Below are 13996 nucleotides of genomic sequence, written 5' to 3'. Positions count from 1 at the left end.
AGGTTCAAAAAAAAAAAAAAAGAAACATTACACTAAGTGAAAAAAACAAGATACAAAAGGCCATATTATATGATTTCATTTATATGAAATATCCAAAATGGTAAATCTAGAGAAATAGAGAGTAAATTAATACTTTCTAGGGACTAAAGTGTAAAAAGAGGGAATAGGGAGTGACTATTAAAGGAGTGCTGAAAATACTCTTGAATTAGACTTGAATTGACTGCAATAATAGCTGCACAATAGTATAAGTACACTAAAACCCCTGAATGAAAAACTAGGGGTAGGGAAGCTACAGCCATGGGACCTTTGACCTTGAGTGTGGTCTTCTGATTGAATTCAAACTTCACAGAACAAAATCCCTTATTAAAAGCTATAGAGTTAACCAAAGATTAATTTGTTTGTTCTATGAAGTTTGGATTCCATGTATATTATACATTCAAGCATGGTAAAGTGTGTATTACACACTTTAGCACAGTGAATTTTATTAAATGTGCATTACAGCTCAATTTTTAAAAGGTTTTATTTGCAAAATCATTACTGAGTTAGGTTTTCAGGGGAAAAATAATTTTGGTACACTTATTTCCAATCCATACACTTTAATTCCAAACAGCAACCAAGAATGAATCAAAAAGGCAACATTAATTTTGTAGATAAAGTGTTGATTTTTAGAACACTGGAAGGATTGTTTTAAAAAACTTTTTGTTAAACCCCATGTTTTAAAAAAAAAAAAACCCTTTTCCTCCATTTAATCTTTGGTTAACTCTGTAACTCTATTACTCTAGGAACCAGATCAGGGTAAGAATGTCAACTGTCTAGGCAACATTGCTTAGAGTAAAAATAATGTCTTATGTCTGGGAGGAACTATAAATGCACTATAAATAAATAAGTACTATACTGTAAAAGACACCATACTGTGGGTTTCCCTTAGTTCAAAGACTCTTGTGATTAGGCATGTCCTTTGCAGAGATTATGAAAGTTATGTACATGAAAAGGAAGTTGTTAGAAAAGGAAGTAGGTCTCGTCTCCTTGCACTTGAGCTGTCCCCAAACTGCTATGTAAGCTGTTCCATCAGCTTTTATGAGGATTCACTGCCTAATGCTGCCGTGCTCACAAACTGTTTTCCTGTTATGTAGTTGAACCCAAGAAAAATGCTGATTGGGTTAGAGCTAAAATTATAAAACTCTTAGAAGAAAAACACAGAAGAATGACTGTTTTGATGTTAGATTTGGCAATAATTTCTTGGATATGACACCAAAATATAAGCAACAAAATAAAAAATAATCAAAATGAAAAACCATTTGTACATCAAAACACACCATAGCCAGGCATATTGTCTAACATCTATAATCCCTGTTACAAAGGAGGCTGAGGCAGGAGGATTGTTTGAGCCCAAGGGTTCAAGGCTGCAGTGAGCTATGATCATACCACTGCACTCCAACCTGAGTGACAGAATGAAACCCTGTCTCAAAAAAAGAAAGAAAAGAAGGGCAAGGGCAAGGGCAGGGCAGAGTAGGGCAAGCAGTGAGGATATAGAGAAACAGGAACCTTTCTACATTTTGCTAGTAGGATTTGAAAATGGTACAGTTTCTAAAGAAAAACGTGGTGATTCCTTAAAAAGTTAAAAATAGAATTACCATATGACCCAGCAATTCCACTTCCAGATATATACCCCAAAGAATTAAAAGCAGGGACTCAAAGAGTATTTGTACACCCATGTTCTCAGCACCATTTTCATAGTGGCTAAAGGTACAAGCAATCCAAATATCCACTGACAGATGAATGGATAAACAAAATGTGGTATATACATAATTCAGCCTTAAAAAGAAGGAAAATTCTGACACATGCTGTATCACAAATTAACTCACTGAAGACACCATGCTATGTGACATAAATTAGTAACAAAAGGAGGACTACTGTGTGCTTCCACTTACATGAGACACCTACCTAGAGTAATCAAATCCACAGAGACAGAAAGTAGAATGGTGGTGGGTGTGGTGGCTCATGCCTGGAATCCTAGAACTCAGGGAGGCTAAGGTGAGTGGATTGCCTGAGCTCACAGGTTCGAGATTAGCCTGAGCAAGAGCAAGACCCCATCTCTAAAAATAGCTGGGTATTGTGGTGGGCGCCTGTATTCCCAGCTACTTGGGAGGCTGAGGCAAGGTTGAGCCCAAGAGTTTGAGAGTGCTGTGAACTATGACACCATGGCACTCTACCAAGGGCCACAAGTGAGTGGACTGTCTCAAAAAAAAAAAAAAAAAAGTAAGATGGTGGTTGCCAGGTGGTGCTAGGGAAGAGAGGAATAGGAAGTTATAGTTTCATGTGCTTGGAGTTCCAGTTTTGCAAGGTGAATAAAGTTCTGAAAATGGATTCTATTGAAGGTTGCACAACAATGTGAATGTACTTGAACTGTGCATTTAAAAACTGTTAAAATGCTAAACTTTGTTATATATTTCACCATGAATACATGAAGGGGAAAAAAGACCATGATTGGTGCTACAGTATTCTAATCTTTCCTCCTCCCTTCTGTGTACAGTAGTATATAGAATACTTTCAACAAAAGTGTGCTTATGCAAGAGAAAAGTATAGATACCATTCTGTATAGGAAATGTTCTCCTAATCTGACAAAAATAGAAGAATGAGGAGAGGAAGCCAGAAGACAGATAGTACAAGTACTAAATGCTAATACTTACCACAAAATCAGCTGTCTCTGAAAATGGTGTACTTGTTAACAGGCCTCTGTTTTTCTTACCAGGAATACCAGAATGTGTTTTCTATAAACGTATTAGGAAATAGGTATTGAATAGCAGAAAGGAATAAACTAATACAGTAAAACTACAATTTAAAGTTAGTAAACTAGATCATAATATGTAATAAAATATCAACAAATTCTTTACTCTGCTAATTAAATTTTAAGCCAGTTCACAGGAAATTAAAGAATTTTCTGACCCTAGCTAGGTCAAACAGCATCCAAGAGAATTCTGTAAGGCATAATGACCATAAAGAATACTTCAGTTGCAGTTACTAGTAATTATAATGAAAGTAATTAGAGAGCTAAATTAGGAAATTGTGCTTTGGTTATCTTTGTAAACTGCTGAGAAAGGTATTTGGAGCATTTAATTCCTATTAAATTGTTGTACTTTTAATGGAGAGAGATTATAAGTTATTTCTGAAGCTGTTAAAACATATACATACACACATATATATAGCAAGGATAACCGGTTTAAAATATATAAAAGTTTAAATGTATAGGCTGGGTACAGTAGCTCATGCCTACAATACTAGCACTTTGGTATGCTGAGGTGGGAGTAGAACTTAAAGACAGGATTTCGAGATCAGCCCAAGGAGGAGCAAGACCCCAACTCTACAAAAGTAAAAAAATTGGCCAGGTGTGCATCTGTAGTCCCATCTACTCGGGACCTGGAGGCAGGAGGGTCACTTGAGCCCTGGAGTATGAGGTTGAAATGAACTATGATGGTACCACTGCACTCTTGTCTTGCCCAGGAAACAGACAAGACCTTGTCTCAAACAAAACAAAAAATACTTAGCCAGGTATGATGGCAGGCACCTGGATTCCCAGCTACTTGGGAGGCTGAGACAGAAGAATCACCTGAGCCCATAAATTTGAGGTTGCAAAGTGCTATGAGGACATAATTGCACTCTAGTGTGGGCAACAGAGCAAGGCACTGACTCAGAAAAAATGTATAAAAATACTTTCATTTATGAAAAATCAAAGTTAATGAAATTAAAAGTAGGATCCAGATTCACTTTCCATTTTTAAAGAGGCAGAGAAAGACAAGTAGATACAGCAAGAAAGAGTGAGATGAGAAAAAGACAAGAGCTAAAGAGAATGAAAGAAACAGAGGGAAGGACAGGCCAACAATGAGAGATGGAGGAGAGGAGGGGAATGAAAGGAGGAGGGGAAAGAAGAGTAAGGGGGAGAGAGAGAAAATGGAAAGGCAAAACACAGAAAAAGAGAAAAAAAGGTGATTGATCAAAGAGAAGAAAAGAAGAGAAACAGACCAAAGGAGGCAATGATTAGAAACACTGAGAGAGAGACAGAGGACAGAGAGAGAGAAAGAGAGAGATCAAGACAGGGAAAAGAGATAGAGAGCTTGAAATTGAGAGAGAGAGAATATCTAAAACAGCAAAAAACAAAGAAACAGGTAGAAAGAACAGAAGGAAAAAGTGAAAGACAGTCAAAGAGCTAGAGACAGGCAGCTTTCAACTGCCTTTCCAACCTTTAGATCCATGAGACAACCATGTCCTTCTGATAAATCTTTATGAATAGATATTATATGACATCAAGTTTAGAACACAAACTCTGAGATAAAACTTAAACTTCAGAGGAAAGTTTGTGTTATGTTTCCTTTTTTCTATTTCTTTCCTTTCATTCTTTTCTTCTGTCTTAAAATTTCTTACAACTAGTTTTGTTGGTATAAGACATAATCTGGAATAGTTTATTAGAGGAGTTTTATCAAAAATTTTTATAGGTATATTTATCTGATATAGTGAATATGTCAGTTCTCTAACAAAGAGAATTATTCTAACTCTAGAGATTATACAAAGGTTACAAATAATATGTGGAAAGAGAACTTATGGTGTCTAGAAAGTAGGAGATACTAACAAATAGCTATTCTTATTATTAATGTAGCAGTCTTGAAGTGTTCTGCTCAAATCCCTTTGAGCAAAGAACCTACTATTCCAATGAAAGGAGCACAGTTAGCCAGTGGCCTCTAGCTGCAACATCTTTAGAATCTGCTTATACTTTCTAGCTGAGGAAGACCACCATCTTCTCAGACAGCCCCAGCCAATGTCTGAGCATAATAGCCCAACATAAGACTTTTGTAATGGACAATCTTTGCCAGAACTCCTCCTTGAGAAAGCTTGTCAGATGTGCATTGAAAACTGAGGCTATCTCTGAACTATCCTGCTTCTTCCTTGCCTTCCTTTCTCAGGTATTACCTGCTCCAATAAGCCACCTGAACTCTTAACCCATCTATACTAGATGTGATAATTTTTTGAATTTTTCCCTAAAATTCATATATGTTACTTAGAAAAATTTAATAAACAAGAATTTTAAGCACTGGGGTCCTGCCTCAGGGGCAGGATACTTTAAGACCTGTGGAAAAGGTGGTGATCAACTGGGGAAAATGAAATTAAAAGCAGAGAGAGATAAAAAGACAGGACACATAGAATAGGGTTTTTAAAAGTGGGCACAGGAGTCCACCACTAGCTTGTGGGGCTTCAGCAAGTTGCCCTGAATGCTTGTTCCACCGAGATTTTATTTAAGGCAATTTTCTTATTTAGCTAAGAGGATAAGCTGAGAAAGGGAACAAAAATATTAGCAGTTTCTACGAGTAAGCATGTTAGTTCTTATTCTATAATCATTAGCTTCAAGGATCTGGGCAGCCTTGAGAAATCCAGAACCTGAGCCTTGTGTGGAGGCAGCCTCTTGTCTGTGGTCATGCACACAAATCTCTTGGGAGAGGTTAGACTCTCTAGTTTCTCTGTGGAGCAGATGATGCAGTGGTGTCAGGTCTCCTCTGAAGAATTGGTGGAAAAGAGGAATTTTCTCCTTATCTCCACCTGGAGGCATTTTCTTCCATGGTTAGAGTACAAGCCCTCCTGTTCATATTTCAGGGCTTGGGCTGTCCCTTGATCTCTTCCCTGGCCATTATACAAATCCCCACAATGGGTATTTGCTTTTGGAAGGTTGTTAACTGTTAACTGGGTAGAGGTCAGCCTGTGTTCCTTTCCAGGCCTTGCACACAGCTTCTGCTATGGTCATTGTTCTTCAGAGTGCTTACGGACCCAGCAGGGGTATTTGTAAGCTGTAACCATTATAGGTCAGACTTCCAGTAAAACCATAAACTGCCCAGACAAGTAATTTAAAAGTAAGCTAGCTAAACTGTTTTTATGCCGCCTTGCTTGGCTTATTTGTCTATTTTCCCCCTTTTCTGGGGGTGTTTTCCCTTGCCAAGAATTGGGTCTTTGGTCCCCATTCTCCCTGCATTTAAGAGAAAAAAAATTATTATATTCCATTATTGAGTTATGTGGTGTTCCAAAACAGGAGGCAAAATCACTGCTATATTGTATATAATATACAAAATCATGTTAAAGAAGGTGGTGACACTGCTATTCAGTGTGATATTCCACAGAATACTTCAGATGTAAGGCAATATCACATTTTTCACATCAAAAATGGTGTTCTTATGACATTCAGCACACTGCATTTGCTTTCCCTGCTTGACTATCATATGATTCATGCCATCATAATATGAGTCAATGTTACGCTTCTGAGAAAGTATTCCTCTTTGGCCATGGGTCAAAAGGAGGATGCTGGAGAATGACCATGGGTCTTCAGATAATGGCATTCCATATGTCAATGAAACTCCAGAAAATCCACTGGCTTCTCATGGTTTTATGCATTTGCCAAACATTTTGTAAGACCAGTTTGAAACAGAACAAAAGAGAGCTTAAATAGCAATTCTTTCCACAGATTAATACCTGATACTTAATCAATGTTGTCATCAGCTCTGTCTATGCCTCCCAAGAAATGGTTACACACTTTAATCATGTTTGGCTGCTGAACTTGGATCTCTTTTTTCAGTTTCTGGACATAATGACTGACAAGACACAGGGGACCAATACCATACCAGCAACACCATATGAGGCATCAGTGAGAACAATTATTACTTCATCTGTAGACAATATTGCCTTTGCCATCAATTTGAAAATCGAATGTGCTTTGCTCTTTCTTCTTCACAGCTACATCTGATTCTAATGGAGCTTTGTCAATGCAATCCTTTCTCACCATATCTGTTATCTGATGTCCCATTGAACTAAGCTTATCAAGCAGTGCAATACTGGTGAAAAAGTTATCCAATTCAAAATGGCATTGTGCAAGGTGTGCCTCTGTAAGTGTCTCACTAAACTGAAAGACAAGTGATGAAACTACACTGCATTCTTCATGTCTAGTAGTTTACCCTAATATAGCTGAAACCAGATGGCTCTACCACACCAAAACTTATAGCCAAACTGAATGGTCTTTCCTCTAATAAATTGTTTGTACCCATGATGACCAAACTAAGGAATCATGACTTCAACAAAATTGAAATATGTTTCATTTGGAACAAATCTCATGTCTCTTACTCAGTGGCCTTACAAGAGGTTGCAACTTGGAAAACTTGTCCATTGGGTCCAAATTTGCCTCATCAGCAACATACAAATTAGAAAATATAGTTTCAAAGTGATCACATCTCATGGCCACACTAACAAGTACATTACCTACATCTGTTCTTTGTCCCCAGAATATATATCTTCTAAGAACTGAGAGGTAACCACTCAGAAAAAATTTTCATTCTGAGCTAGTCAAGCCAAGATTTATACCCTTACTTGCAGTGTATAAGTTGGAGTACATGACAATGAGTTCAATGATCTTATCATCAAGAAAAAATTCAAGAATTTCTGTAGAAGTTCTTGGTTAAGTAAAGAAATTGTTTGGTGGTCCTGTAACTCTACCTGCCACAGGCTGAGTAGTTAGGTCAGCTTTCTACCATTTGCAAACAATTTTTGTGACTTTCTTTTTCTTTGACAGAGGAGGTTGCTGCACAGCAGACATAGATAGCTAGAACTACATCATCAGGAGAATCATCTTCAGGTGTGTATGTGGGATCATTGAATTCAGACTCAGCATCACAGCCATCTTGAATATAATATGCAACAAAGAACCTGGTAGATTATTTCTAGTTCCACCTTCGTCATTTCTGGAGCCTCATCAGAAACAGGTACTGCTGCATTTTCAGGTGATCATATTACTTTAGCACTTGCTTCTATGCTGTCATTGTCTCTAACAGGTCAGTTATTTCATGTAAACTTAGAGTGCAAGGCATCTTGAGACTTGTAAAATGATTTCAACTAAAAAAAGGGAAAAAAGATATTATTAGGCCCAGTGGTAGAAGTATTGCCTAGCACTCCAAATATGGAACATGCAAAATATCTAACCCATAACTAATACAATAATTATAATTTCAGTATTCTCTTTTTATAGCACAATAGCATAACTAGTAGAGAAGTAATAGGAAAAAAGTACTAGCATAAGACATAATGCAGTAAAGTTGTATTTACCTGCCTTTGGATAGCTCTTCAAAATTTTTCTGAAAATTCACATCACTTTTTGACAAGCTCCCAGCACATCAGTATCTGCAGCAGTGACTAACTCTGTACATCATGTGATAATATGTACCCTCAGGAGGTAGACATGTATGAAAAATCAGACCTCAGCGATGACTTTGAACAGCAAAGTAACTCCCACATCACTACTGACCCAATAATGAAACACAAAAGCAAGTTAATTTTGTCTCAATATATGCTTCCAGTGGTCCCAACTAACACAATTGCCAACTGTCAGTTCAATTTTTAAAAAAAAACAGCCTGTATATAGCTATAAGTATATAGCATCCCTAGATTTTTACTTAGATTTGTTAATAAATTAAGTACCTAAATCTTCTCAATCATTACATTTTTATGGTCTTTGCAAGAATTATTAGTTAATAAAAAACTCATGCTTACCAATGCAGGTTTCATGGGCTGAGGCAGGAAAATGTTAGTAACTGATCTATCTGCATTGTTTTCAAGAGCAGACCTGTGGTAAGATGATGGAGCCTTGATATTTAGATGAGAGTTTAACTTTGTTTGAAATGTTGTATCTCTACGTTCAGAAGCTTTTTCAGGCTGAAAAAATGCATAATCATGAAACACATTTCAAGTGCTATAAAAACATTTTCAATACTTCTTGATAGCCTAGCATTATTTCCACTTGAAAAAATGATTTAATTTAAATGATTTTTCAGAAAAAATAACAAGTCCTATATATTTAAGTTAAAAAAGTCAAAATACAAAATATCTTGAAATATAAGTTGACTGTCCATAATCTAAAATACACAATTCATAATGCTCCAAAATCCAAAACCTTTTCAATACCACGTGCTGCCACAAGTGGAAAATTCCACACCTTATTTAATGTGATGCGATATAGTCAAAACACAATCAAAACTTTGTTTCAGACACAACATTATTAAAAATCTTGTATAAAAATTATTTCCAGACTATGTGTATAAAGTACATATGAAACATAAATGAATTTCATATTTAGACTTGGGTCCTATTGCCCAGGTATCTCATTACACACACACACACACACACACACACACACACACATACTAATATCCCCCAAACTGAAAAAACAACCCAAACTCTGAAATACTCTGGTCTCAAGCATTTCAGATAAGGGATACTTGACCTGTATCCTCAAAAAATTTCCCTGCCCAAATCATGTTTTGTGAAAAGAAAAATAATAATGAAATCTGTTTATCAATATTCAAAATTAATTTTTTGGGAATATACTGTATATATTTATGTAACTATCTTTCCTATGCATCGATCTGCTTTTAAGAAATAAACAGTATTCTTTTTTCCCTGCCGTGACTACAGTATGCAATGGCATTATAGCTCACAGCAACCTCACGTTCTTGGGCTCAAGAGATCTTCTTGCCTCCATTTTTCTATTTTTAGTAGAGACAGGGTCTTGCTCTTGCTCTTGCTCAGGCTGGTCGCAAACTCCTGAGTTCAAGTGATCCACCCACCTTAGCCTCCCAGAGTGCTAGGATTACAGGTTAAGCCACCACATCCAGCAGGAAATCAAAAGTACCCTTAGCAGGAGACTATTACTAACTAATCCCTGCATCGAAAAATGTTCAGGGTGGTGCCTGTGGCTCAGGGAGTAGGGCCCCAGCCCCATATACTGGAGGTCGTGGGTTCAAACCCAGCCCCGGCCAAAAATTGCAAAAAAAAAAAAAAAGAGAGAAAAATGTTCAATAACTCCCTCTCCTAAGTTATTCAACTTGTTGTATGCTTTCATATGTATATTGCTTCCACTGACTTCTTTCTTTCCCTGAAGATTTTACCCTTTATAAACAGCTTTTTTTGTGCAGTCCTGTTGTCATTCTCATCAATTTCATCACATAAGTGGGCAACCCATCCAACCAATTGGCTCTCACTTCCTTGACCTCTACATTTCCAATAACCTTTACCCATCATGCCTTTTCAGTCACTACCCAATCAAACCTTAGCCCTTACCTTCAATAGAAACTAGAGTCACCAATTCAAATAGCTCTCTATATCCTTCTAATCCTTACACATGTATTTTCATGAAATATTTTCCCCTCATTGAAAATCTAAAAGTTACCAATCATACAATTTTATCTTCATCTATTAGTCTTCTCCTGTCTTCTTCCTTACTTATCTAGCTTATATACCACCGTCTATCACTATAATTACTTTCTTATCTTTCTCTCTTCTATCACAAATACCTGACAAATCCCTAGCCCCAGATTTACCTTGATATCCATGTCCTCTGTACCTCCAGCACAGCTGAGTTCTGAGAAACACTGCACAGTCTGACATATCAACACCACTACAAACACAAAAGCAGTAGCCACAGACAAGCAAAGCAACTCAACTACACTTCTCTAGCTTCTCATAGCTATTTCACATTCTATACTATTTTCTCAGATTACAATCTTGCTTCATACTTTCTTTTAATAATGGCAGCCATCAAACAGTATGCCACCACTCAGGACTTACTACAAAGTATGAAGCCTTTGTTAAAAAGTTGTTAAGAATTTTAAAATGGTAACAGAAGAGCATGAAATGAAATATTGAGTCTCCTTCTAAGTGCAAAGCTTGCCCCCACCTTTACCAGATCTACAAATGTATCACAATGGAAGTATCCCACTCTTCTAAAGACCAGTTTCTCCATTTTGTATTCTGGATCCATCTCTCATCTTTTCAAGGACTTCCCTCTTCCATATAATAGGATAGAGGGACTCTGGTACACTAATGAGGGAGGATCAACTAAGACTAGGAGTTTGAGACCAGCCTGGGCAATAGTGAGACCCTGTCTCTAATAAAAAATATTTTTTAATTAGCTGGGCATGGTAGCATGTGCCTCTAACTCCAGCTGCTTGGAAAGCTGAGGCAAGTAGACTGAACCCAGGAGATTGAGGTAGCAGTGAGCTATGATGACAGGCACTCTAGCCTATCAAACAGAGACCCTATCTCCAAAAATAATAGTAATAATATTGGGATGTTTGGTTTCTTAAATACCTTTTTTGAGGTATTATTCATATACCATAAAATTCATCCATATTACACAGGCATCCTCAAACTAAAACCCGTGGGCCACATGCAGCCCACCTAGGACATTTATCCGGCCCACCGGGTGTTTTTGCCACCACTGCCTGTGCTGCTTAGCAGCCAACTTGTCCCGGGGCCCACAGTCCAGCCCACCAATGGTCTGAGGGACAGTGAAGTGGCCCCCTGTTTAAAAAGTTTGAGGACCCCTGATATAAAGTATAAAATAGTTTTTAGTATATCACAGGGCCATGCAAGGATCACTATGATCTAATTTTAGTACATTTTTGTCTACTAAAAGAAACTTCATAATCATTAGTGCATTCCCATTCCACCACCACCAGGCCTAAGTAAGCACTAATCTATTTCTGTCTTTATATATTTGCTGATCTTGGATATTCCATATAAATGGAATCATATATTACATGGTCTTGTAACTGGCTTCTTTAATACAACATAATGTTTTCAAGATTTATCCATGTTGTAGCTTGTATCAGTACTTCATTTGTTTTTTACTGTGAAATAACTTTTTTTTTTTTTGCAGTTTTGGCCAGGGCTGGGCTTGAACCCACCACCCCCAGTGTATGGGGCCAGCACCCTACTCCTTGAGCCACAAACATTCTATGGTATAATATGCCACATTTTACTTATCTACACATCAATAGATAGACATTTGAGTTTCTACTTTAGATCCCAGGCTTGAGTACAAAGGTATGATCACAGCTAACTGTATCCTTGAACTCCTGGCCTCAATTGATCCTTCTTCTTTAGTCTCCCAAGTAGCTGGGACTAGAGGAATACAACACAACATCTGGCTAATTTATTTATGCTTTTTTTGGAGGGGGAATCAAATGGAATTTTAGTTTATTTATATTTTTTAATTTACAAAAATTTTTTTAAACAAGGAAGAAGAGCAAGATGGCAGATTAGAGACATCTACTTGCCAGGTACTCTCAGTGAATCAGGGAGGAAAGGTCTTTGGCCACCTCTGATTGGGGGAAACCTACCCAGAAACATTACCCCAGGGGCACAGTGAGGGAATAGGAGACTACAGGAGCCAGCAAGGAGATCTGGAGCAGAGGAAAACCAATACAGAAGGTAAGTGAGTAGGCAACTTCAACACCTAAGCTCAGAGAGAAGGTCATTTAAAGCAAAGGAGGCAGTGAGAGGAAAAAGTAGAGAAAGGAAGTGAACAAGAAGAAAACACACAAAAGGGGTAACCATCTGAAAAATTCTGGCAACATGAAAACCCAGAACAGAGCAACCCCTCCGAGATGGTATGAGGTAGACATCACAGAGAATTCCACCTATAAAGATTCAGTGTAAATGACAGAAAGGGGATTTAAAATATGGAGGGAAAAAACAATAAAGGGAATTGACGAGAAAACAGAAAAGCAGAATCAAAAATGGATCAAAAATATGAAGAATATAGAAAGGCTATGGAGGAGGTCAATGAGTTGGTGGAGTCATTGGGGAACATAAAGATGTAGTAGAATTGTCGATACAAATTAGATCACGGAGAGGAAAGAATCTCAGAACTTGAGGATAAAGCTTTTGAGCTAACCTGGGTAGTTAAAGAGCTAAAAAAGAAGACAAAGCAGAATATTCACTCAGGGAATTAGGAGACTTCATAAAGTGTTCAAACATACAATTCATAGGGATCTCTGAAAGAGAAGGACATCCCAAAGGAATAAAATCCCTACTGGAGGATATCATAAATGAAAATTTTCCAAATTTCACTACAAATTCATAAACACTCCTTTTAGAGGGATATCAAACCTGGGTCATCTCAACATGAATGGAACATCTCCAAGACACATTGTAAAGAACCTGTCCAAAGTCAAGGTGAAAGAGAAAATTGTGCAAGCAGCCTGAAGTAAGCACCAATTGATCTACAGGGACAGATCTATCAGGGTGACAACAGTCTTTTCAGCTGAAACTTTCCAAGTCAGAAGAGAATGGTCATATATATTTAACTTTCTTAAACAAAAAAATGTTCAACCCAGAATTCTATATTCTGCTGAACTAAGCTTCAAAATTTATGGAGAAATCAAATTTTTTACTAATATGCAAGCACTGAGGAAATTCACCACAAGATAGGCTCTACAGCAAGTCTTAAACCTGTTCTCCACACTGACCACCACAATGGACCACCAGCAAAATAAACACCCAGAAACTAAAGAACAAATCCTAGCTTCCACAATGGTGATAAGGATAAAACTAATCAATGGACTTTCACAAAATAAGATGACTAGAATGCCACCACAATTATCAGTTCTCTCAATTAATGTAAATGGTTTGAGTTCCCCACTTGAGTATCCTCCTGGCCTATTGGATAAAAAAGCACAAGCCATGTATATGCTATCTCCATGAAACACACCTAACCTCAAAGGACAAAACAGGACTCAGGGTGAAGGGTTGGAAAACAATATTTCAGGCAAATGGAAATCAGAAAAAAGGAAGGGTCACAATCATATTTTCATTGCATTTAAGGCAATTAAAGTTAAAAAAGACAAAGATGGTCACTTCACACTGGTCAAGGGAATAATAAAACAAGAAGACGTTCAATCCTAAATATTTATGCACCCAACTTAGATGCTCCCAAATTTATGAAACAGACCTTAAATGATTGAAGCAGTACAATAACCTATAAAACCATAATAGCTGGGGACTTTAACACCCCATGACAGAACTGGAGAGGTCATCTAAACAGAAACTAAACAAAGATACAAGAGACTTAAATGTAACCGTGGAACAATGGGCTTAATAGATAGAACACACCATCACAAAACTAAGAAATATG

The 13996-nt window shown here is 37.3% G+C and overlaps 1 protein-coding gene across 1 annotated transcript in view; it reads right to left on the bottom strand.

The window, feature by feature from the left end:
* The window catches only part of MEIKIN (meiotic kinetochore factor), a 93787-nt gene that overhangs the window by 34053 nt on the left and 45738 nt on the right, over positions 1 to 13996 (bottom strand). Inside the window, exons 10-12 of the mRNA XM_023514754.1 lie at positions 8572 to 8733; positions 2674 to 2771; positions 1112 to 1166 (exon numbers count right to left, since the gene is read on the bottom strand). Coding sequence (XP_023370522.1) covers positions 1112 to 1166; positions 2674 to 2771; positions 8572 to 8733 — 315 coding nt within the window. The remainder of the gene's footprint in view (positions 1 to 1111; positions 1167 to 2673; positions 2772 to 8571; positions 8734 to 13996) is intronic.

The sequence above is a fragment of the Otolemur garnettii genome, unplaced genomic scaffold (assembly GCF_000181295.1).
Source record: "Otolemur garnettii isolate 467f Iridium unplaced genomic scaffold, OtoGar3 scaffold00003, whole genome shotgun sequence".
Classification (NCBI taxonomy): Eukaryota; Metazoa; Chordata; class Mammalia; order Primates; family Galagidae; genus Otolemur; species Otolemur garnettii.
This window is presented reverse-complemented; position numbering and strand designations above follow the sequence as displayed.